This window comes from Balearica regulorum, chromosome 4 (assembly GCF_011004875.1).
Source record: "Balearica regulorum gibbericeps isolate bBalReg1 chromosome 4, bBalReg1.pri, whole genome shotgun sequence".
Lineage (NCBI taxonomy): Eukaryota > Metazoa > Chordata > Aves > Gruiformes > Gruidae > Balearica > Balearica regulorum.
In genome coordinates this window covers 47,312,583-47,335,300 of record NC_046187.1, presented here as the reverse complement: position 1 = coordinate 47,335,300, position 22,718 = coordinate 47,312,583, and the positions used below count along the sequence as shown (strand labels likewise).

At 42.3% G+C, this 22,718-nt stretch overlaps 2 protein-coding genes across 6 annotated transcripts in view; both read right to left on the bottom strand.

Annotated features, from left to right (window-relative positions):
• Nucleotides 1-2,438: 2,438 nt before the first annotated feature.
• On the bottom strand, nucleotides 2,439-20,475 carry CYP4V2 (cytochrome P450 family 4 subfamily V member 2). 2 transcript variants are annotated; one of them, XM_010299974.2, is made up of 11 exons: nucleotides 17,222-20,475; nucleotides 13,661-13,773; nucleotides 12,719-12,804; nucleotides 11,433-11,623; nucleotides 10,945-11,014; nucleotides 9,613-9,739; nucleotides 7,862-8,053; nucleotides 6,122-6,224; nucleotides 5,642-5,776; nucleotides 5,291-5,470; nucleotides 2,439-2,769 (listed from the first exon to the last, which is right to left on the bottom strand). In XM_010299974.2, exons 1-11 carry the CDS (start codon nucleotides 17,439-17,441, stop codon nucleotides 2,594-2,596), a joined length of 1,593 nt encoding a protein of 530 aa, XP_010298276.2. In that variant the 5' UTR covers nucleotides 17,442-20,475; the 3' UTR covers nucleotides 2,439-2,593. The 2 variants fall into 2 exon arrangements, with proteins under 2 accessions (XP_010298276.2, XP_075608123.1); XM_075752008.1 differs by lacking the exon at nucleotides 17,222-20,475 and adding an exon at nucleotides 14,669-15,318.
• A 133-nt stretch (nucleotides 20,476-20,608) lies between these two features.
• Nucleotides 20,609-22,718, bottom strand: part of FAM149A (family with sequence similarity 149 member A) — a 33,567-nt gene continuing 31,457 nt past the window's right edge. For all 4 annotated transcript variants that reach the window (XM_075752000.1, XM_075752001.1, XM_075752003.1 and 1 more), the window contains exon 14: nucleotides 20,609-21,951. In XM_075752000.1, coding sequence (XP_075608115.1) covers nucleotides 21,878-21,951 — 74 coding nt within the window. In that variant the 3' untranslated portion in view covers nucleotides 20,609-21,877. The remainder of the gene's footprint in view (nucleotides 21,952-22,718) is intronic.

The window sequence follows — 22,718 nt, the reverse complement described above, 5'->3', positions numbered from 1 at the left end:
GCAGAAGGTTCCTGTTCTTTCAGTATTGATTTTCTCAATATTTATTTCCTTAGCAGCCTCAGATTGCTCCAGAACTAGTTTTCACAACAAAAGATGAGAGGCCATCACCTTTTCAGAACAGCTCTGAACACAAAGACTATGGGATTACATCAGTGCTCATCTTGGCAAAGATACTAAGTGCATCATTAAATATGGATTTTCCACTTTGGCAACCCTGTGCTAGCATCTGAGCCCATATACTTTTAATAATGATTTTCTCATTACAGTTTTATCCAGGTTTTGTCTCAATTATGTTTCTTGTTCCCATCAGAAATTATAAAGAAATAACCATTTCCTTGAGATACCATTATATGAGAAGAACATGGTACAAAACCAAAGCGAAAGTAAAAATATTGGTCATTGTAGATAGATATCACAAAAATTATCTCCTTATGGAGAGAATAGTTACAGTTTGGTCAATTTTAAAAACTGTTTCCATAAAATAGATCCCATAGAAGAAAAGGAATTAATATTTGTTTTCATTTGTCTTGGAAGTCCTCAATTTAAGGACATATTTTAACGAAACACACGAGGTACCACTCCAGGTTTCAACTACATACCTAATGTCCTGAGAAAACATATTCTGGATGCAAATCTTGTATACCTGCAAAGCTCACGTTACCAAGTACCCAAAAGCATTAAATAATTCTGTAACTTAGAGTCTCTTTGGAAAATGTATCATTGGTTTTATGTGTATTAACATAAGAAGGTAGTCTCAAAAGTTATCCCATTATAAAAAAAACAATTTTTACAATCAGCCCAGTAAACTTAAACTCTTGTTATTATCTAGCAATGAAACCTGTCTTTGAAAATGAAGGCTGAAGAATGTAACCATATTAGCAGTTACATGACTTGTTTTCTTAATGGCAAAAGAAAGGTAGCAATTACAATAAATTATTTGTCAAGGTCTGTGATCTATGTAAACTAAGCAGTTAATTTCTTTCTTTGTACAAGATCCTCAGAAAATGGTAAAACCTAGGTTTATCAGAATGTAAAGAATTTGGCAGGTTCAAGAAACCCTCTAATTTACTTGTAAAACATAGGAATTATTTTCTCTGTATTCTGATGTTCTACAAAGCACAGCAGTATCCCAGGTATTAAACCACTAAGTGCTGTTAAAAGGACACACGGAAACAGACAAAAAAGGAATCAACAAAACCAGTAAGGACAGATTACTCATTCCTTACTCTGTAACACATTAATCATTAGAGTGGATCAGTCCGTATTAGCCATATCAGCTCTAACCTTCAGCTTCTCATCCAATTCCCCTCGGCAGGTCACCCGCAGCCGCAGAACAACCTGAAGGTGATAGCACACCTAAAACCACCACCGCCAGCCACGGTGGCAAGAACAACCGCTGCCTCAGCAGATCAAGACAGAGGTGTGGTTATCAGTGTGCACCCTTCTTTCTACAGTGCCAGGAGTCATGCTCTGGGGTAACAGACGCCAGCCAGAAGAAGTGACAAAGCATAGGGCAGACCAGCTGGAGGACCTCAGCTTGGTCTAGTACCAGCTTTTTCTTCAGTGCTTACAAAAGTCACAGAGGGTCTGTTCTCCAGCTGTGGGGCTTGTTGCAGATTTTGACCGTCTTGAAAGTACAAAGGGTCAGAAACTTTCACAAACGCTTCATTCCATCACCGTAATACCTCTTTAACTTCAATTAGCAAGAAACTCTCTATGTTGCCTCCAGGACCCTAGAAGGCAAGAACAGACTGGCTTGTTGTTTCAGCTTCAACTAACACTGTAAAATCTGGTCAATTGATCAGCCCGGAGGAACTGAAGATAAGAAATAATTATCCATTAGTAATTTACCTGCACCCAGGCATGTAATTTTTACAGATATAATTTCATTCCATATTGAGGCATAATAGAAGTTTATTCTCAGAATATGTAAGAATACAGTGTTTCTGTCATTATGAAATCCTGTGCGTTATTTGCACACTATCCAGTTCACGGTATGGTTACACAGACTGATGCTTATGGTTTACTTTGCTAAAAAATAATTCAGAGCACTCACTACTTAAGAACTACTGTAAATGCTTAAAAAGGAGTGAAATTATCAGAGATTTTTGCTTTGTCTTCATAGATGTAGTCATCACCAAAACCAGAAAAAATATTGTGCCGAGTAGAAGAATTGATCACTTGTACCTTTTAGAACCAAAGAAACCTGAAAACCGCACAAAAGATTTGAGACTATCAGTAGCCTCACAAATGCTATGGAATACACCTATATCACTCCATCACAGGCATTACTGTTGTTACTACCATAATTTAAGGTTTTTTGCACTGTTGCAATAAAATAGTTTTATCCAAGAAGATAAGGCACTAAGATTTGATGTTTAAAGACTTGCACTTCAAAGATGAACATGAAGTTCATATGTACCAGAAAAGTAGAGCAATTTAGAGCTATTAAAACATCATTTTTAATGAAGCAATCAGTAACTACTTTAGTTTCAACAAATTACTAGACTGTCATAAAAATACCTAATTTAAAAATATATCTCAGTCTAAATAGTTTGGAAGTCTCTGGAAAAATAAAATCTTGAATTTCCTTTCATTCTGATCCAGCATTTGGCCTCCTCTTCAGCTTAATCCAGATGCCATTATTTGGACGGAGAATCAGTTCTCCACTTATACCAAGCTCTTCTGGCTTTTGACATGAGTCCACCCAAAAGCGCCGCAGGATGAGGGCTAGAAGAGTTTTCTCCTCCATTTGTGCAAAGCGCTGACCTACGAGTTACAGGGCAGCAAAAAAAAAAAAAAAAAAAAAAAAGATGTTATTGTCAGGTGGCATCAACAGTCACTGCATTTGCATGCTCACAGTAATACTCCTAGGAACACAGGACAGCAAGGACTGTGCATCTGCCTTGGGAACAGAACTAGCTTCAGGCCAAAGTCGAGGTCACATAGATAATACTGAAACCAGCACTTTTCTCTGCATGACAACTCTGGCCTTCCTGGGACAATCCACAGCATGTCCTCCTTCCCACAGTACACACAACTCAAATGGCAAAGAGGGAACAGTCAACACTACATGGAACTAATACAAAACACAGCCTTGTCATGTCTCTTGGATGGACTACGCAGGGGGGAATGGATGACAGACCAGAGCAGGAGAAGATGCAGCACAGAGACTGCAAGAAGAGACAAATCCCACTGTTCCATATATGCAAAGAGGAGCAAAGGAGATACAATTGCAACAGAATGACAGACAGCCCTTCAATGAACATCAAGCATCACACCCAGTGATGATTTGGTAGCGCAGAGGGCAAAGCGCAAATTACATTTCAGAGAAAGGCGGAGGGGGAAAGAGAACAGAGAAATATGAGGGAAACCAAACCTACAATCCAGGCAGTTGACTCAAACTAAACTGAAAATGGAATAGGACACAAAACTCGGTGCTCAAAACTTAGTCTGTGCTCCCCTCTGTTTAATATGCACATACAGATGTCTGTATACATGTACAGAGTGATGTATTTCTGCAATGATATTAATGAACCACCTCTGCTGTACATGTTCCTGTATACCCAAGAACTAGCTAGACATGTAATACTAAATTAGATTCCTCTTTGGAACATGGGAAGACATAGTCTGCTGTTCTTATGGGGAGGACACCCACTCCCAATGAGACAAATTGAAAACAAACAAAATCAACCCCACCCCCTAAAAAGAAAGCACACAACCCCAAAAACCCAGAAGCAGTTGTATTTCCTGTTCTTGTAAATGGCATGACAATTACTGAATGTTCCCCATCTGCACATAAGATCAGTGCAGGGAACAGTCTTTTCTACAACATAAACAACAAAGCCTCTACTCTGAGTGCAGATAAACACCAAGTGTCTCAGTAGCACCTGATAAGCTAACAAGTTCTGGGATGACAGTGAAAACACCACAGCAACAATGGTGTCGGAAATAGGGAAAAAATACATCAGTTGCAGACTGCATGTTTGGGACACCCAGCTGAGATCATAAGCTAGACAGATGAGGTGTTTCCAGAGCAAAACAAGTGCAGGACATTTGCCTTCTTTCACTCTGTCTTGCTGACACTGAGGATCAGAAATTTGAAAGCAATCCTGTCCTTGAGGGTAGGAAGGCTCTACAGAGGGGTCTGGACAGGCTGGATCGATGGGCCGAGGCCAACTGTATGAGGTTCAACAAGGCTCAGTTAAGGTCCGGCACTTGGGTCACAACAACCCCATGCAATGCTACACGCTGGGAATGGCTGGAAAGCTGCCCAGTGGAAAAGGACCTGGGGGTGTTGGTCGACAGCCAGCTGAATATGAGCCAGCAGTGTGCTTTGCCCAGGTGGCCAAGAAGGCCAACAGCATCCTGGCTTGTATCAGAAATAGCATGGCCAGCAGGACCAGGAAAGTGATTGTCCCCCTGTATGCAGCACTGGTGAGGCTGCACCTCGAGTGCTGTGTTCAGTTTTGGGCCCCTCACTACAAGAAAGACACTGAGGTGCTGGAGTGTGTTCAAAGAAGGACAATGAAGCTGGTGAAGAGCCTAGAGCACAAGTCTTATGAGGAGCAGCTGAAGGAACTGGGGTGCTTTAGCCTGGAAAAAAAGAGGCTGAGGGGAGACTTTATTGCTCTCTACAACTACCTGAAAGGAGATTGTAGCCAGGTGGGTGTTGGTCTCTTCTCCCAAGTAACAAGTGATAGGACAAGAGGAAATGGCCTCAAGTTGTGCCAGGGGAGGTTTAGATTGGATATTAGGAAAAATTACTTCACCGAAAGGGTTGTGTGAAGCACTGGAACAGGCTACCCAGGGAAGTGGTTGAGTTGCCGTGTCCCTGGAGGTACTTAAAAGATGTGTAGATGTGGTGCCTAGGGATGTGGTTTATGGTTGGACTTGGCAGTGCTACGTTAACAGTTGGACTCGATGATCTTAAACGTCTTTTCCAACCAAAATGTTTCTATGATTCTAATACAGCAGCCCATTAATATGCTGCCTGGCTGCACAGGCCATGAGGAGGAAACAGCAGCATGATAGACGGTGGTCTCTGGGAAGAAAGGAAACCCTTGGGAAGAAACAAAGTGTGGCAGCTCAAGCACCAGGCTTGCAGGGGAGACAGTACCCAAAATTCAGAGGCAGGGCAAGGTGAGGAGGACAAGACATGACCAGCAGACACGTCAAGACTTAAATATCTGATACAGTCACTGAATTTCTGATACACTTGCTGCTGCCACAGTTACCACACCAAAAACAGCACTGTCACATTACAAAGGCTTCCTCTTCAGCTACCTACCAATGCAATTCCTGGGACCAGCTGAGAAGGGCACGTAAGCATACGGGTGCCTTCCCTTACAATTTTCAGGGAAGAATCGCTCAGGTCTGAACTCCTCAGGGTCAGGGAATATCTCAGGGTCTCGATGCAAGGCATAAGTTATTACAAGAACATTTGTGCCTTTTGGTACCTGATATCCTCCTAAAGAGGAAAAAGAAAGGGAGAAGAAGGCTCAAAACAACAGCAAATAAGTGACTTTCTATACACAACAGCATAGTAAAAAATAAAACAATGCTGCCCTTTACTTGACAAACACCTCCACTGAGGAGATGCTAGCAGGACAGGAAGTGGCAAATGCAGCACACTACTTACTGATACAGCAATCCTCTCTCAAGGTACGGGCAAACAGCGGAACTGAAGGGAAGATCCGAAGGGCTTCTTTCACAACACACTCAAGGTATCGAAGCTTCCTCAAATCATCCATTGTAACAGGACGCTCAGTGTTACCTGTCCAAAAACAAACAGGGGGATGAGCAAGACCAAAACTCCCCATTTTTGGTTAAACAAACTCATCCCAGCTCCCTCCAGGAATTCTCATCTCGCACCAAGATCCCATAGGAGAAGGTGCTACACACACATTGAACATGCATGCCTTGCCCCAAAGACATAAGCTTGGCTGTACTCTCCTACAGACCTTCCAGCACCCATCCCGATCACTTCTAGCTATTGAAAGCTCCAGAATGGCCACAAGGCATGTTCCTACCTCCCCTTCTACATCTAGGCTTATAATGTACCACATCCCCACTCACAAATGCAACCACTACCACAATGAAGGAGGGAATGGAAACGTACCAAACACCTCGTCCAGTTCTCTGTGAACCTTCTTCTGGGCTTCAGGATTATGTCCAAGTAAGTACAGGGCCCAATTTATAGCAGCTGCTGTTGTATCATGGCCCTAGACATCCAGATTTACAAAGACATTCACTTCAACACTATTCCTGTGCACAAGTAGGCTTTATAAATACTTGGATATGCAGGTAGTATGGAAAGTGAGGCTTATTAATCCCACAACCATGAGAAAAACAAAAATCAAGAGTGAAGAACTCTATCCAACATACTGATTATCAGGATGTAAGATGACCCATGATTCTGTCAGGTGCCTGAAAACTAGCCAAAAGGGAAAAATGTTGAAACAACCCAAGCAAACATCCCTCTTCTCTGCTTCCTGGAAGCTGCATGAACTATCAGTATCTACACAATGAAACAGATGTATATTCATCTTTTTGGTTACTGTCCAGTCAACAACATAACACAGTGGGGGGTGGGGGGCCAACGACTACCACAGGAGAGATATAATGGACACAATCTGTAATCTTTACAAAACTATCCAAAAAAAGGGTACTTTGGCCATAGGAAGGAATACTTCTTGGTTTCCTATGAGAAGGGGATCAGCTACCACAGATCTCAGTATGGCATAAAAACTGGAGAGAAAGAGAAAGAGAAAGAGAAAGAGAAAGAGAAAGAGAAAGAGAAAGAGAAAGAGAAAGAGAAAGAGAAAGAGAAAGAGAAAGAGAAAGAGAAAGAGAAAGAGAAAGAGAAAGAGAAAGAGAAAGAGAAAGAAAAGAGAAAGAGAAAGAGAAAGAAAAAGAAAAGAGAAAGAGAAAGAAAAGAGAAAGAAAAAGAAAAGAGAAAGAAAAAGAAAAGAGAAAGAAAAAGAAAAGAGAAAGAAAAAGAAAAGAGAAAGAAAAAGAAAAGAGAAAGAAAAAGAAAAGAGAAAGAAAAAGAAAAGAGAAAGAAAAAGAAAAGAGAAAGAAAAAGAAAAGAGAAAGAAAAAGAAAAGAGAAAGAAAAAGAGGGGGACAGAAAAGGGAAAAGTTGACCAACGATTTTGGTACTAAAAAGGTGCACTTGTGAAGTTCATGATGCTCCACCTCTTAAAAATACAGCTATGGAATAGTACAGGAATGGTAAGATGGGAAGAGAGTTTCTTTAGGTTACAACAGCAGTAATATGACTCTGAATTAAGCTCTTCTGAGATAGAATTCAGGTCCACCTCATAGAGGTTTGTGGAACACTTGTGAAAGTCTTGTTTAGATCCTTCATTGAACAGGGAACCAGACATCATAAGACAGTACACCAATGCACAGCTGACAACAGAACCAGGAGGTTACAGCCAATGTGGCAAGGGACAAAATGTGAGGAGAGCTGACAAAATGCAAGGCAAAACACTGAAACCATTTAAAGCTCTCTTTAGCATTAACGAGGTTTGCAACAGCAGCTGAGAGCCCATGGCCCACATCAGCCATTAAGCTTATTACATGCTTGCTTTCCTGAGTACAGCTGGCTCACATAGGCAGGGCCTGCCACACACGTATTGCCCAACATTTTGCCAGAGTGCACAATTCTGGATCAAATGTTTCTAATCGTTCAGTAGTTTCCACGCTACAGAGATACCCGCTTAGGCTTCCAGTGCTAAAATAACTTCACATTAAAAGCAACCTCCTGAACTAAGGAAAGGAAGAGTCACTACCTGCAAATGGTAAATCCTAGGTTCTGCGGAAAAAAACCCCAAACCAAATGGTCCCTTGTGTACCTCAAACATGAAAGTATCCACTTCCTCACGAATGTCCCTGTAGCTCAGTTTGTTCCCTTCATCATCTGTTGCACTCAGCAGCATGTCCAGGAAAGCTTTTCTCTTCTTGGAGCCACTTTCTCCACAGTTGCCATCAGTATTACATTTCATTTGCTTGGTGGTTTCAAGTTCTGCAGCTTTTTCTGCAATGACCTGAGATTAGAACCATTACGTTAGATATGATGCACACAGCACAGGCATAGAGTCTACATCACAGAGGTTTGTCCCAACTTATTAAAACAACCACATCCACCTGTAGCAGTCTACAAGAGCTAGTTAGCATAGCTGCCAGCGTTAGCTCATGGACTTTAACTGACTTTTTGCATTAGTAGGTGAAATATGACCAACCCCTTGTCCCAAGCAATGGAATGGACCTTGAATAGCCTTTGTGTGATCAAGAAAATAGATAGCCAAACCATGCAAACACCTTGTTGATCATAAAGAAGCGTAAACACATCCAGAATATCTGGAATAAGCCAATTGTGAACGCCAACAATAGTGACAGCAAATCAAAAAAACATCACCACAATTTGAACACCAAAGACTGATCACCAAGATGACATTCTCTACCCTACCCAATAACTAAGGCAAGGATCACATCTCCATCCGCTGGAGAACCCAGGAAATTGAAGAGAAGCCAGGGCACCCCACAACCCTGCAATCAGGACTACACCTAGCACGGCTGGAACCAACTACACTAAAGCTTCCCAAATCTTCTTCAGTATGACAGCAATGGTTGAACTTCCCTTTTTTAGATCAAAGCACAGCCCCAGTGACAGAGATTTCTTGCTGTCACCACCATTGTTGCAACAGCAAAACAGAACCCTTTAATAAACTGGTATTGCTCTCAACAGCAACAAAATAATCAAAAATAAAGGCCATAGAGTATGCAATTCTGTTCAGAGGAAGCACTGAATGGGGGGTAAAAATAGTTATATACACACACTTTGTTTCCTTCACTGAACATACACATATAAAGACACATACTGAACCACCTTTTGTCTCAGTGCTTTCTGTCAGCACCTACACTAGGCAAAATTATTATTTACTGTTCCTTTGTTATCTTCTAAGAGTTGACTTCTTATGTTAAGTGCACCAGCCCAGCATGGGAAGAGAGCAAGTGTTACCTTAGGTCCCTTTAAGAGCCTCTCATGCCTCACTGGTGCAATTCCCAATAAAAGGAAGCAAAACAGACTACTTAAAAACAACACAGAGTCAATGTGGCTCATTACATGTAGTGAAAGTTCAGATATTTTTTCCTTTGTCATGGGCATTGATACAACGACATCATGGGGTACATACATCTATTTCAGGGAAAGCAGCCTCTGGTACTGAGCAGAGCCCTGTACTTACTGCTACAAACTTGGCTGTGAGCTACTGCAGGTGATTCAAAGATGGAGTATCTGGGGCAGAACAAGAGTTCAATGAGTTCCTGTTGTTTGTTTCGGTTGTCAAGGACCTGTAAATCCTGTCGTTCCCTTGGAGTAGTATGGTCCCTTGCTTAAATATGACAGCTCCTGACAGGGAAGTCAGCTGCTGTCTTCTTTTCAGGGAATTCCTCAGCATCCCAAGAGAGAGACAGCTCTCCTCTTAATAGATGCATATCAAGGAGGCTGAACCTCACCCCTGTTTGGAAACTCTCTACTGAGTGCAAGACTTTGCTTCAACAACTAAAATGTACCATTAAAAATAATAATAAAACATTCCTATACCATATCTGTAAAATTGTGAAGGATCTTGAGGTTCCTCTCATGCTCTCCTCCTTCCTTGAACAGCATATATACAAGATTAGGCCACAACCAAGGGCTCTTCTGTCGCTGTTGGATTAGATCACTCATCCTAGGGGCACAAAAATTACATCATGTAACACTTCTTGACAACAAACAAATTTACAGCACACTTTCAAGAACCAAACAAAAAGTTCTACTTCCCCCCAACAAAGCAGAACTTAACCATATTGTGTGGGTTTAAACCCATTCATCTGAAGGGAAGGCTGTTCATATTTGTTTCCTGATTTTAAACCATCTCAAAATTTCTGTCACCTGTCCCAGCATCACCATGATTTAAATTTTTAAGCACTGATCTTTGAGGAGAGCATATTCTCATTTAGTTGGAATCCTGTTGAAACAGACATATTAAGTCATCCAGTCCAGTCCCACTCCACATCATTAAAGCATTGACCTTTCATATTGAAAAGACATGTATATCCTGAAAAGACTACTCAGGCCAGGTTCCAAAATATCTGCCCCAAGACCTCAAACAGCCATGTGAAAGCACTACATTCCTACTTGACTTGTCCAGATGCCAGACAGCACATGAAAAGTATTTAAAATAAAGAATATGAGACTTCAGGTATGCTCGAACACAACTGGAGTACATGTGGAGGGCTGACTGTCATTGCTGTGCAGCTCTTGCACATGCTTTTGGCTGCAGAAAGACTTTGAGTAGTTACTACATTTAGGCCACTTGTACAATTTGGGAAAGGCCAAGGAACCAATAACAATCTAATTCCACCCCTTTTTTGTAACACACCTGTCTCAACAAGACCCATCAAAAGCTAGAGGTGAGATACCACAGGTAGCTACATCTTGTCTAGACTGACACACCAGTGTGTCAGGAATATAGACCATGCTTTGCTTAATCCACTGGACAGTCACATACAATTTGAATGGTGTAAATACTGCCATGAACTACAGAGCAGCAGTGCATCAGCTTTAACACGCTGTCTAAACCAGCACCCTCACAATTCTGCCAGTCATGCTGATATGAAAGGTTGCAGTTCCTTTTTTTTTTTTTAACCTCCTGTACCAATGGATTAACTGAACAGCAGCTGACACTTCTTCAAAGCCTCAGCCTCTCATTGCATATAGTCATACCAAACAAGCGTCAAAATCTGCAGGAGTTTTTCCTGCCTTCTTGGCTTTCTACCTCCATCTGTGACCCCCCCCCAACCCCCCCTCCTGGCTCACAGCAGATGAACTCCTGACACCAGCAGAATCAACTCCAGCCCAACTACAAAGTAGCCAAGGAAAATGTCCATTTACCTGTAGATAGCACGGACATACTCAGAATCCTTATTCTCCTGAGCACCCACATTCTTGCCCATCGCTGTTTCTAGGAGGAGGAGATCATCAATGGTTCACGAGTGCAAAGTGAAATGCAGAATCCCTGTACACAGTAAGTTACTACTGCTCCCAGCTTCTGTCACCACACCGTCCCTTCGACAGGTGACTACACACATCCCTTTCCAGGTGATGAGTTCTCTTTATGCTTCCTTGCCCAGGAACCCTGCTCCTCAACACAACTTCACTTCAGACTGCTACCTCTGCCCTGCCCATCCCACAAAAACTCACCTGCTCAGATGCACACAAGACACCCTAAGAGAAAGGATGGCCTTGGGAGGATGGAAATGCATTCACACAATAGGCAGGGACATTCCTCTTCAACCATCTCCTCACACAACATGGCACAGGTGTACTCATGAGCCTCTGCGGCATTCGCAGCCCCGTCACAATAACTGAAGACGACTTACCACAGATGATATCAAGGGCACACAAAGTGATGTCTAGAAAGATATCAAATGGTTCCTTGTCAGCATGCTTCTCAAGTTTCTCCAACAAAATATCTCCTTGTTCATTCATAACCTCTAGAAAGTCAGTTAAGATTGCAAAGTGGAACGTGGGAGTTATCATCTTCCTCCGTGACCGCCACTTGTCTCCAGTGCTGCAAAATTAACAGGGAGAAGAAAGGGTTAAAAACTCCATGTCAAAAATAAAAGCCTCATCACCACAGGAAGTACACAATAAAAACTGCAGCCTGGAACACCTTCACCGATGGACAGGCTGTAGATGACTTTTCAAAGCTGTCCACAGCACTTCCCAGAAGGAGCAAAATAGAAATATTTCTTGCTCCAGCTCTCTCCAAAGCACAACTCACTATTTCTATAGCTGCTCTCAACAAAAGGACAGCCAACAAGCCTTCAGGCAATACAGCCTTGCTGTTGCCTCCCACACCACGTAATCACAGTTGGCTTTTAAGACACCATGGTCCCATCACGATGCACAAGTTCACCTCTGAGGGCTCCAAACAGGCAACAAAGCTCCAGTGCTAACAGGGGGACCTTGACCTTCTCGCACAAACACAGAGAAGGCACAAAGGCACCAGAGCCATTCTACACTTGCCTTGCCCTGACTCTTGAATATCTGCAGCATCCGGACCAAACTTCCCTTGACCCTCCAGTGACTGGAGGACGCCAAACCCTTACATCACTGCTCTTCCCTCTTTTCACTCCTGACTTGTGCCCTTACCCAGGCTCCCTTATGAGCTTCCACTTCATGAGGGAAATGAAGGACAGGATGCAGATACTCTCCCATCCTACCCAAAAGCATCACCAATCTCAGGCCCATCCTACTGGTTTGCAGCATCACCGAGATAAGCAATGCACACAGTCGGAGTTCTGCCTCAGTCCAACCATGGAACACACATCACAACATTCAGAACATCCAGCATGTAGCATTGCAGACTAAATGACACCACTTGCCATAGGATACAACTTCCCAAAACTCACATTCATTTGAAGCCTCTGGGCAAAAAAGTAACAAAAGCCAAATTTGCCAAGAAACAGATAATGCCAAAAGATTTTTATTGGACATCAGCTGATAAAGAGCAACCAAGACCATCACAAGAAATAAGTCTTTTACAGCTATCATCTGCATCTCTGTCAAGAGATACACACAGCATTATTGCCACCAAGCCTTCTTCCTATCATAAACCTTGTGAATTTCAAAAAGACAGCAATGGACCTGCATTTCACTATACCTCGTCAGAAGTCCAGTGCCCAGCCATGGGTGCAGGAATTTATACAGGTACGATTTTTCTATGTGTTTCGAACTGCTCAGGATAACCTGCCATAAAAATGAAAGAAGAGGAAAAAACATCAACTGTTAGATGGAGAGAGATTTCTTCAGCTGAGATTACTTTAGACAACCTCAGTTCCTCCACAAAAATACCCTGAGTCTCAGCAAAACGCACAATATTTCAGTACAAGCTGGTACACAGGGGGGACATTGAGTTCACACTCTCAAGTCTTTCAGTAAATATCCCAATCCTGACAAACAATGAAATACTCAGACTACCACCCCCACACCCCTTATCTTTCTGAAAAAGCAAAATCTGTGTTACAAAGTCACAGACAGAGCTCAGAGAAAACACCTTAACCAAGCTCACAAGAAGTACCATCTCTTCAATAAACACCCCAACAAAGAAACAACTCCATCTTCCCAGTTCAGGGACAATCATTGTCAGTAGCAAAACTAATGACTACATTTCATGGCATCAAAGACAGACCCACCAAGTTCTAATACAGAAGTCAGTCAAACAGACACAAGCAATGCAAGCTGCATTTCATAATGTTCTACCCCTTAATTCCATGGTCCCATCTTCCCTGCCATCTGCTTGACCGTTCTGATCTCAGGAGTAACTTTCACACATGTGAAAACAAAGCTAAAGGAGATGCTTCTTTGTATAAATACTGAATCGGTACTTTCATTTGCTGGCCATCTTCATTATTTATTTTTTTTCAAGACTAGGCTGTTAATATTCACCTGCTTTCAGCTTTTCTTTAGCACTGGGTCAGAGGACAATCTCAAGTGAAATCAGTCCAAGCCCTTTTTTGCAAAAAATACATTCAGAGAATAGAAACCAATAGGTTGGACATTGCTTTGCATGACAGTAGAATAGACAGGAGACAAGCACACTCACCTCCACACTGTCAGGGTGATACAAAATCATGACAGGTAATGGTCCTATCCAAAGTTTGAACAATGGCCAACTCCTGAACTCTTCAACGTAATGTTGTAGCTGTTTAAAAAATCCTGGAATGAAAGAAATCAATTAGAATTTTTAAAAATGGGAGTTTTGCTGAATAAGCAAGACTTCTGTAATTAACTAGTTTTTACCATACGCGCTGTAATTAGTTTTTGTTGTAGTTTTATCTTGCTACTATGACCAAGCAACGTATTTTGCACCTATCCATTAACTGTACTGCAGAAGCATTTCTTTATGGCTGCCCTCTTGAAGGCACTCTATTCTAGAGAAACCCCTCCTAGCTGTAGATAAGGCAGTTTGATTTAAGCAGTCTCAAAGCACTGCAGTGTGGGCCTTCTGTATTGCAATGCTCTTTGTAATAATTAGAGCAAAACCAAAATGTATCAAGACTATACTTACGTTTTGGCCTATCTGACACTAGCCAAAATGCTGTATCAAGACGCTTCTTTAATTTCCAAGTACAGAATCAAGCTTTTTCCCAGCTGAGACCTCATTGACAGGGACTACATTTGTGGTGCACGCACAAGTGATGTCATGCACAGTAATTGCAGAGCACCGCGCAGGAACCAGTATCATTTGAAATGTCTAATTTCTGATAGCTGGACTGCTGAAGAAAATCTTTGGGGTACTTACACCGTTATCGTTTGTCTGCAAACAAATTACTTCTTACTCCAACCTGCTTAAATGCTCTCACAGCCCTAACCACCAGTAACGGCGTGCAATTCTATCAGGAGCTCTTGACAGTTGGCTTCTCCAGGATTAAACTACACTCTTGTCCTTTTAGAAATCTTACTGAAGGGTAAATGACTGCTTATGGGGCCAGTGTAGATTTGGCAATTCAGATGTCCCCATCTCTAAGGGCAAAAAGACTTACAGACTTATTTATGCCATGGACCACCTGAGAGATACCAGTAATGTCCAGCTGCCAGTTGCACTTCATACCAGTGAGCTCAGCAATCCAGCCAATTCTCCACCCACATTATTATCCACTTCTTGTCAGTTTAGCTATACAGAAAGCATGGGAAGTAGTATCAAAGACCTCGCTGAATCAAATTAAACACCATCTATTGCTCTTCCCTTCATCACAGAACCAGCTATCTCATCACAGAGGGCAATCAGGTTCATTCCACAATTCTAGAGGAGGCGGCCACTATCAGGATGTTCAAGGATTAAACATGCCTTTGCAGTTTCAGAAAACAGATTAAACAATAAATCACTCAGAGGCCTCTGCAGAGTTGAAAATTCAAAGGTCCTCAAATCAAAGGAAAAAAAAAAGGAAAAAGCATAGTTTCCTAATAGATACCCAAATACAGCATTCACTAGTCTTAGGCAAAGTTCTAATAACACCTCATCCAAAGGGCTTGAGAATGTCAGATTATTTTGCTTTTTTTGTGTGTATTTTTTCCCTATCACGATAATTAAAATATCACAATATTCCAGCATTTGTCTACTGATATCAATAAATAAAATCACCATCAGATGAAAAGTAATTTTTCTTTCTGCTATAGTATCACAGAATGGTTTGGGTTGGAAGGGACCTTAAAGATCATCTAGTTCCAAACCCCCTGCCATGGGCAGGGACACCCTCCACTAGGCCACGTTGCCCAAAGCCTCATCCAACCTGGTCTTGAACACTTCCAGGGATGGGGCATCCACAACCTCTCTGGGCAACCTGTGCCAGTGCCTCACCACTCTAACAGCAAAGAATTTCTTTCTAACATCTGATCTAAATCAACCCTCCTCCAGCTTAAACCCATTACCCCTTGTCCTGTCACTACACTCCCTCATAAACAGTCCCTCACCATCTTTTCTCTAGGTCCCCTTCAGATACCGGTAAGCCACAATTACATCTCCCCAGAGCCTTCTTTTCTCCAGGCCGAACAATCCCAACTCTCTCAGCCTGTCCCCATAGGAGAGGTGCTCCAGCCCTCTGATCAGCTTCGTGGCCCTCCTCTGGACTCGCTCCAACAGCTCCATGTCTCTCCTGTACTGGGGCCCCCAGAGCTGGACACAGTACTCCAGGTGGGGTCTCACAAGAGCGGAGTAGAGGGGCAGAATCACCTCCCTCGACCTGGTGGTCACACTTCTTTTGATGCAGCCCAGTACACGGTTGGCTTTCCTTATCCTTTTTTCCAAAAATTATCCTTTTTTAAATTGTCACATGTTAAATGAAAAAGATTATAAACCACAAACTTCACTCATTTTTAGATAAATGAACAAGAACAAAGATAGATGGTCATAAAGGAGATTAGAGACTCCATAGTACATAATAGTCTCCATCAAATTGCTTTCTAGAGAGAAGTAATGTTCTTTTTTGTTTTGTTTTTTAAAGAAGATTTAAAAAGAAGAAAAGAAAGAAAAAAAGGTAAGTTGTGTCTCAGTCGGGCTCATATACACATCCTGACTACGATCCTGCTACTGGCTTCCCCAACGTCAGCTTCAGGGAAAGCTGCTTGCCCTCACTTCCACCAAAGAAAGATCTCTCATACCTGTATTTAGATTTGGGGTTGGAACCAGAGGAAAGATGTGAGCATGTACTCTTGTGAACAGAGGGATCATGTCTCAGGGCATGTCGTATGACTGACCCATGCCGTACTCGGCCTTGGCTTCACCATGCTCCCATGACCCAGTCACTCTCTCTTCTGGCAGCATGGCCAGGAACGCATGTGCGCAGAGCAGACTGGCATACACAGGCATCACACACCCACCCAGAAGAGTCTGCTGGTCCACTGACAGCACAGCCAGAGCTGCTTTCACAACACAGACTCCTCAAGAAATATGCCTCTGTGCAAAACCAAGTAACAAACAGAAAGGGAACATGTAGCACACTGGTGGTCTCTCAAGCACCTGACCAAAAAAGGTACCATCGATTGATGCAAGAACAGAAAGGTTTGCTGTTGAGGGGTGTACTGCAAATACTCAGCAAGTTCTTTTGCAGCCAACACATAAATCTAATTCTGAAAATGACCCAGCAACTCAGCATGCTAAAGTCCCTTGCACATGCTCACTTGGGGGAAAATAAAGTACTTCTCCTTTGCAAGTTAAAAGCTTTGTTTGGATCACAGCTAAGAGCCATGGCGGCACAGGGCTCTGCATTGTGAAATAGCACTCAGCTATAAGAGCACCCAGCACGCCTCTCTGTCACAGAAACACATTCCACAGTGTCCAGGCTCCACCTCACCAACAACTGGAAACGGGTCCAAGTCCAGCATCAACATCTGGAAGCCACTATCAGACTGAACCTCCAGCTAGTTTTTGACTGATAATAACCCCACATTTATGCAGTTCCTCTTCCTTTCCCCTCCACTGCCCACTTCTCACAGTTCCCCTCTGCAGGTTGCCCACAGCCCCAAAGAGACCTAAATGGCACACCCTGCAACTCACCACAGCCAGCCACAGCTCGACCACCCAAGCACCTCACCGACACTGTCTCATCCAGCAAAGCCTCATGCAGTGCAGGGACCTCACAGCTGCACTAGAGTGAGCTGCACTTACCTTTTCCCGTCGGCTCCAAGAGTAGAGCGTTTCCCAGCACAGGATAACAGGGCCTGATACCTGGGATCGGCTTCATCACCCACCATTGCCTCCAGTAATCCATCAGGGAGGGCAGGGCACGCATGGCCACAACCGTCAGCAGCAAAGCGATGACCCCAGCCCCCACATGCAGCAGCTGGGGTCCCCCTGCAGCTCCTTGCATGACCTCCATCACCACCATGCAGCCTCTTGCTCCAAGCCTTGATCCCTACTGTGGAACCGGCACTGCCTGTACTTCGGTCTGCCTGCCGCCACCGTGCACTGCAGCAAGGAGAATGTGCCAGACCCGGGCCATGAGTGGGAGGTGGAGCTCTCCCACTGAGGCACAACTTCCTGTCAGGAAAATAAACAAAGACATTAAAAGCACACACGCACAGAGGCTGCCTGAAAGCACTTAGTGGCAGCAGCGCAGCTGCAGGGAACGGTGCCGTTTCCCTGCCCTCACTTGGCTGCTCTGACTCGAGTGAAGAGCAAGAAAGTTCTTCACAGGCCCGCACAATACCTGCTCCTCAAAGCCTACAATGCTCAAAAACCAGTCAAACAGTAGTTTGGTGTAAAGATAGGATGGCTTACACCCAATTTGCAAAACTTCAGCTACTAAATATACCACAAAAGCTTCTTATAGCAATAGTCATGTTTCTACTGTTTTGTACCAAAACTGACATTTATAAAAACTGGCATTTTTAGTATACCAACCAACAGCATAAACAAAGCAACTAAAATAAACACAAATAGAGAAAGCTCAGAACATCAGAAGCTAAGGAAAGGCTGATGACGCTTGTCAGCAGAGGGGAGTAAATTTTGGCACTTTGCTCCTGCAATCTCCCAGCAAACAGTTTATCGTAAATGCTGACTGATGCCTTTTTCTGCACAGTAAACAGTTCAAAATGAACTTTGCTACTCTTGCTGTTATTTGTAATGGTTTGTGACAGAAAGTAGCAGATAAATACCTTTGCATGTCTTGCAAACAGGAGGCAAGCTACATAGCCATCAGTCCCCTCTTTTGTTCAGGTGATGTACCAGGAAGGAAGCAACTGTGCAGGATGAAGAGGCTCACCTTTTGTCTTTGTAACATGGAGATCAGCTGGGTAATTACACTCTCTTTATAAAAAACCTTGCAGTTTGTTGCCTTCATGTAGCCAATAATTAGAGCTAACTGCTGATAACTCCTTCTGCAGGAAAAAAACCTGAAAAGCAGTGAAACAACAGGGACAGGGTAAAAAGTCACAGGGAAAACAGTAGGGAATACAGCAGAACAAACACCACAAAATCCTGCCAGCAGCTGGCAATGGTGATGCTGCTAACAAAACGCAGCAGCTACATTGAAATGAGATGTAAAAGATATACCCAAGAAAGAAGAAATGAGAAGTGTGGCATCTCTGAGGCCTAATTATGTCACTGAGACTTGCAATCATTATGAATTTTGAAGGATGTTCTGGAAGAGAGGAGTTTTCTGACAGATTGCGATTAGCATTCCTTTTTTACCTGGAGAGCTATTTGCACAGTGTTGGATTTCAGCAGGCACTCCACTGGTTAGTGAATCTTTGTTTTTATAAATGTGTGTAACAGTGCAAATCTGCTTTTACTCAGCCTGTCACCTAAATAGAAGCCTTTCTGCCCATGCTGACAGAATGCACGCATCCTGTCAGGCGGCTATGTCAGCCCACAGGCACAATGGCAACGCAGGTTTCTGCTAGTCCGTAGAATGCAGGTCTGGATTCTTCGATAAGGAAATAGATCAAATCATCATCACCAGCCAGAAAAAAAACCCAACCCAACACCAAAAAACCCCAAAGCAAAGCAAGGCTAAAAAGGATCTGATATGACAGAAGGACAAGAGAAGTATACAACACATTCTGAAAACCTGCGATGTGCTCTTTACATTAGTCCTTTGTCCCAGGCAAGATATACCCGACATTTTTGCCATCCCTTACAAAATACACAGCATCCACAGTAAGCAAGACTAACTGGTTGCTAACTTAGCAATCACTACAATTCATTTGCAGTTAGGAAGGGTTTTTTCTTAGGAAGAGCTTCCCTTTTTTTCAACGTACTCTATTAGAGCACAATTAAACTTTCTACATAAGGTTACTTGGATGGAAAAAAAAAAAAGTCATTTTGTAGTCTACAACAGCCATCACCTGCACAAAGAAAAAGATAACACAGCGTGTCTCCATTTAAAAAGACATCATCAGTGCTGAACAGCTCAGAGATCTTCCCCAATCCTTAGAGAGGAATTTTAGGGCCTGATGCTGAACTTCATGCCACTGTAGCCCAAAAACCTAGGTTTCAAGGCCTAAAGCTTGAGAACTCCAGCTTCAAATCCTTCTGTGGATTATTTTACCTCACACAGGTAAAGGAGATTAATGGCATTTGAGAGACAGACTGATTGCTGTGATGCTCACCTCAACTGCGCATACCTTGCTATGGTTTCTGCAACCTGGTGTTCACTGTACAGCAACAACTGCTCTGGTCTGTAGCTACCATTTGGGGTCCTTCACTATGGGAAATTTTACATGAATGAATTATCCCCAACAGAATACAAAAGTTTGCTTCCTCTCTAAGAAACCAAAATCTTCCATGCCAGGATAATTACATGTCTTGCAACAAAGCAGGCCACCACCCATCACCCAGAACACAGCTTACTGTTGTAAAGCAGTTCTGATAATGTACCAGGAATGTTGACATAACTAATAGACATTAATGCTAAGTAGCTATCAAAGCATCATACCTGTTTATTCATCTGTGTCAAGGAAAAAGCATACTCCCAAGTTGGATGGACACAACCTGCCCCAAGGTCACAGGTGAAGATTCTGCCCACTGTTCTGTGGTTTGGCTAGATCCTACAGGGCCTCCTCCTTGCTAAATTCTAGCAAGTTTAAAGAAAGTATTTAGCAGCATGCTACACATTACATGAAGCAAGCCAGAGGTCATGGAGCACGAATAGGTGGGCAGTTTAGTATCTGGAAGAACTTGTGATGGTGGGTCACAGAAACACACAATACTGCAAAAATCTGCCCACCTGAACTCTTGCAACATGGAAAATTTGGCATCCGACATTTGCTCTACGAAATTTACTGTCCATATTTGATGTGCCTGCACCTAACAGTCATAGCTGTACAGCCTATTAGAAAGTGTGGTGGGGTTAGCCTTGGCCAGCAGCCAGACACCCACCCATTCCCTCATTCACCCCCCCTTACTCAACAGGACAGGGAGAGAAAACAGGGTGAAAAAGCTCATGGGTCAAGATAAAGACTGGGAGATCACTTACTAGTTATCACTATACCATAATATCACCAGTGAGTAAACTTAGTGTAGCCAAAGAAGAAAAATACTAAGCCAGGAAAGTAATTTAAAAATGCTTTCATTTACTCAAAAGAATGCAGTGCTTGATGACCATTTACAAAAACGAGAAATCTGATTAACAGTACAGATATAAAATATATATTACAAATGCTTTGCCTTGGATTACCAATCCTTGAGCATTCATTCAAAGTCAGGAGGACTGGTATTAATTCCCAGGTAGAAGAAACCAATTCTATTCTTAATGGCACAATTTGGGCAAATAATTAAGTTTTTCTCCTCCTCCCTTTCCCCTTCAACAGCTCTTCAACCACATCTACTTAAACTGCTGACTCTCTGATGGAAGGAGGAATCCCTGACTGTGACTGTACACAGTACTGATTGCCAGGGACCTGATCAGGGCTGCAATCTCTGGGCAGAACACAATTCCAGTCTCCTCTTTGATCTTCCCATTTGGGTCTACACAGATAGGTATGAAATAATGCTTTCAGCAGTTAAGTACATATTTTCATGTTAAAACTCTGAAGGCTCGGATATAGCAAAATATGATTCATTTGTACGATAACAGGCAATATTTCATAAGAAATCTCAAGAAGTGGGAACAGTCTTACCGACTTGTCAGCATGCAGGTTCAATTACTCAGCATTTATAAACATGTTTGGCCCAGCAGGGAAAATGTTACTTCCTGTAAACATATTTTATTCCAGCAATTCCCATAGTTACTGATGATTAGAACAGCATTAAGTAGAAGCAAGGAATGAATACCATCTCGAACTAAAGGAAGAAGAAAAAGTAGGGACAGACAATAAAAGAGAGCAACTGCAATAAGCAGACAGACTGAAAAACGGAGAAGTGTTAAAACAGCAATTAAAGAGGAGATACCACAAACTGCTGTTCGAAAGTATAAATTTTACATAAGACTGATATTTGGATACAACAGAACATCTTTAACACTGAAGAAATATGAAAAAGTGGGAACAGGACTTCATGGCCTAAACATAACTTAGTTGCTTCTATAGGTAAAATAACAATTCCCTAAGGAAAGAATGCCTGAGAAGGAAGTGCAGCAGCAGCATCTTGACTCTGCAAACAGAACAGACACCTCAACCATTTATTTAATTTTGCTCTAATGTTTCACTTAACCTCTGGTCAGACAACTTTAAAAGGCGGCAATGCAGGAATCCTAAGGACTGCAAGGTTCAGCAGAAACCAGCACACTGCACGTATTCTTTGTTATACAAGATACTAGCTGGCAAATTCAGCATTTCAGTCTTCCATTCAGTGCACAGAGGTTCTGTTTCTTCCTAAACTGCATTAAGAAGCAATCTGAAATCTCTTCCTTGAGGTTGGAGGATTTCTCTGAAAGGATCTGTAGTAATGCTGTGAGCCTAGAAAAGAGAAAACATTGTTTATTATGGCAGAATCTAAGACACACTCCCAAGATCATTTAAGAGTTACGTCCATCAGCCTGCTCAGATCAACACTTGCTAATCTGCCCTTATTCTTACATCGCCTTTTATATAATTATGCCAATCATGTAATTATTTAAACTCAAGGAACTTCCAAACAAAGGTTACGTACAAGCACTCAAATCCCTCAGGAACTAGCTAGTCAGCTTTATTGTAACAATGGAACTAAGCCACAAAGGGCTGCTCTCTTTTTCAGTGTTATAAATGGAACACATGGTTGCAAATCAGTATTTTTTTTATTTAAGCGAGCTTTATACTTATGTTAAAAGTGCACTTTTTCAATTTTATTTTTCCCCACATAAAAATTTTATTAATTTGGTGAATTTATATGGGGCTAAAATAAAATATATGTCATTAAACAGTTCACAAACATGTATTTGTGCTACTATTCTAGCAGCTGCAAAACATCTAGCTCGTACACTGCATAATCGTGCCATAATTGTAAATACACTGAAATCTTACCAAAAAAAGAAAAATTAAGATGAGGGGGAGTCCTTTTCCTTCCACATCATAACAACAAAAAGCAGCTCTACGGGATTCCTAATAGTTGGGAGTCAGGGCTATCTCAGACCAAGTGAGAAGAAATTTGAAAACTAAACTCAAAAGATCCTGCCAAGCACACCTCTTCTTTTATGCTGAGATGGAGTTAAGTTTCCCAACAACACCAAGCTGTGTGGTGCAGTCAA

Bases quoted from the DNA above. Each gene is read 5' to 3' on its own strand.
- CYP4V2 (XM_010299974.2), bottom strand. From the start codon at position 17,441: ATGGTGGTGATGGAGGTCATGCAAGGAGCTGCAGGGGGACCCCAGCTG. The intron at 8,054-9,612 runs GTATAGGAATGT...TTCTAATCTCAG, and splicing joins TTCACAATTTTACAGATATG to GTCATTGCAGAAAAAGCTGC. The intron at 5,471-5,641 runs GTAAGTAGTGTG...TTTCCTCTTTAG, and splicing joins GAGAGAGGATTGCTGTATCA to GAGGATATCAGGTACCAAAA.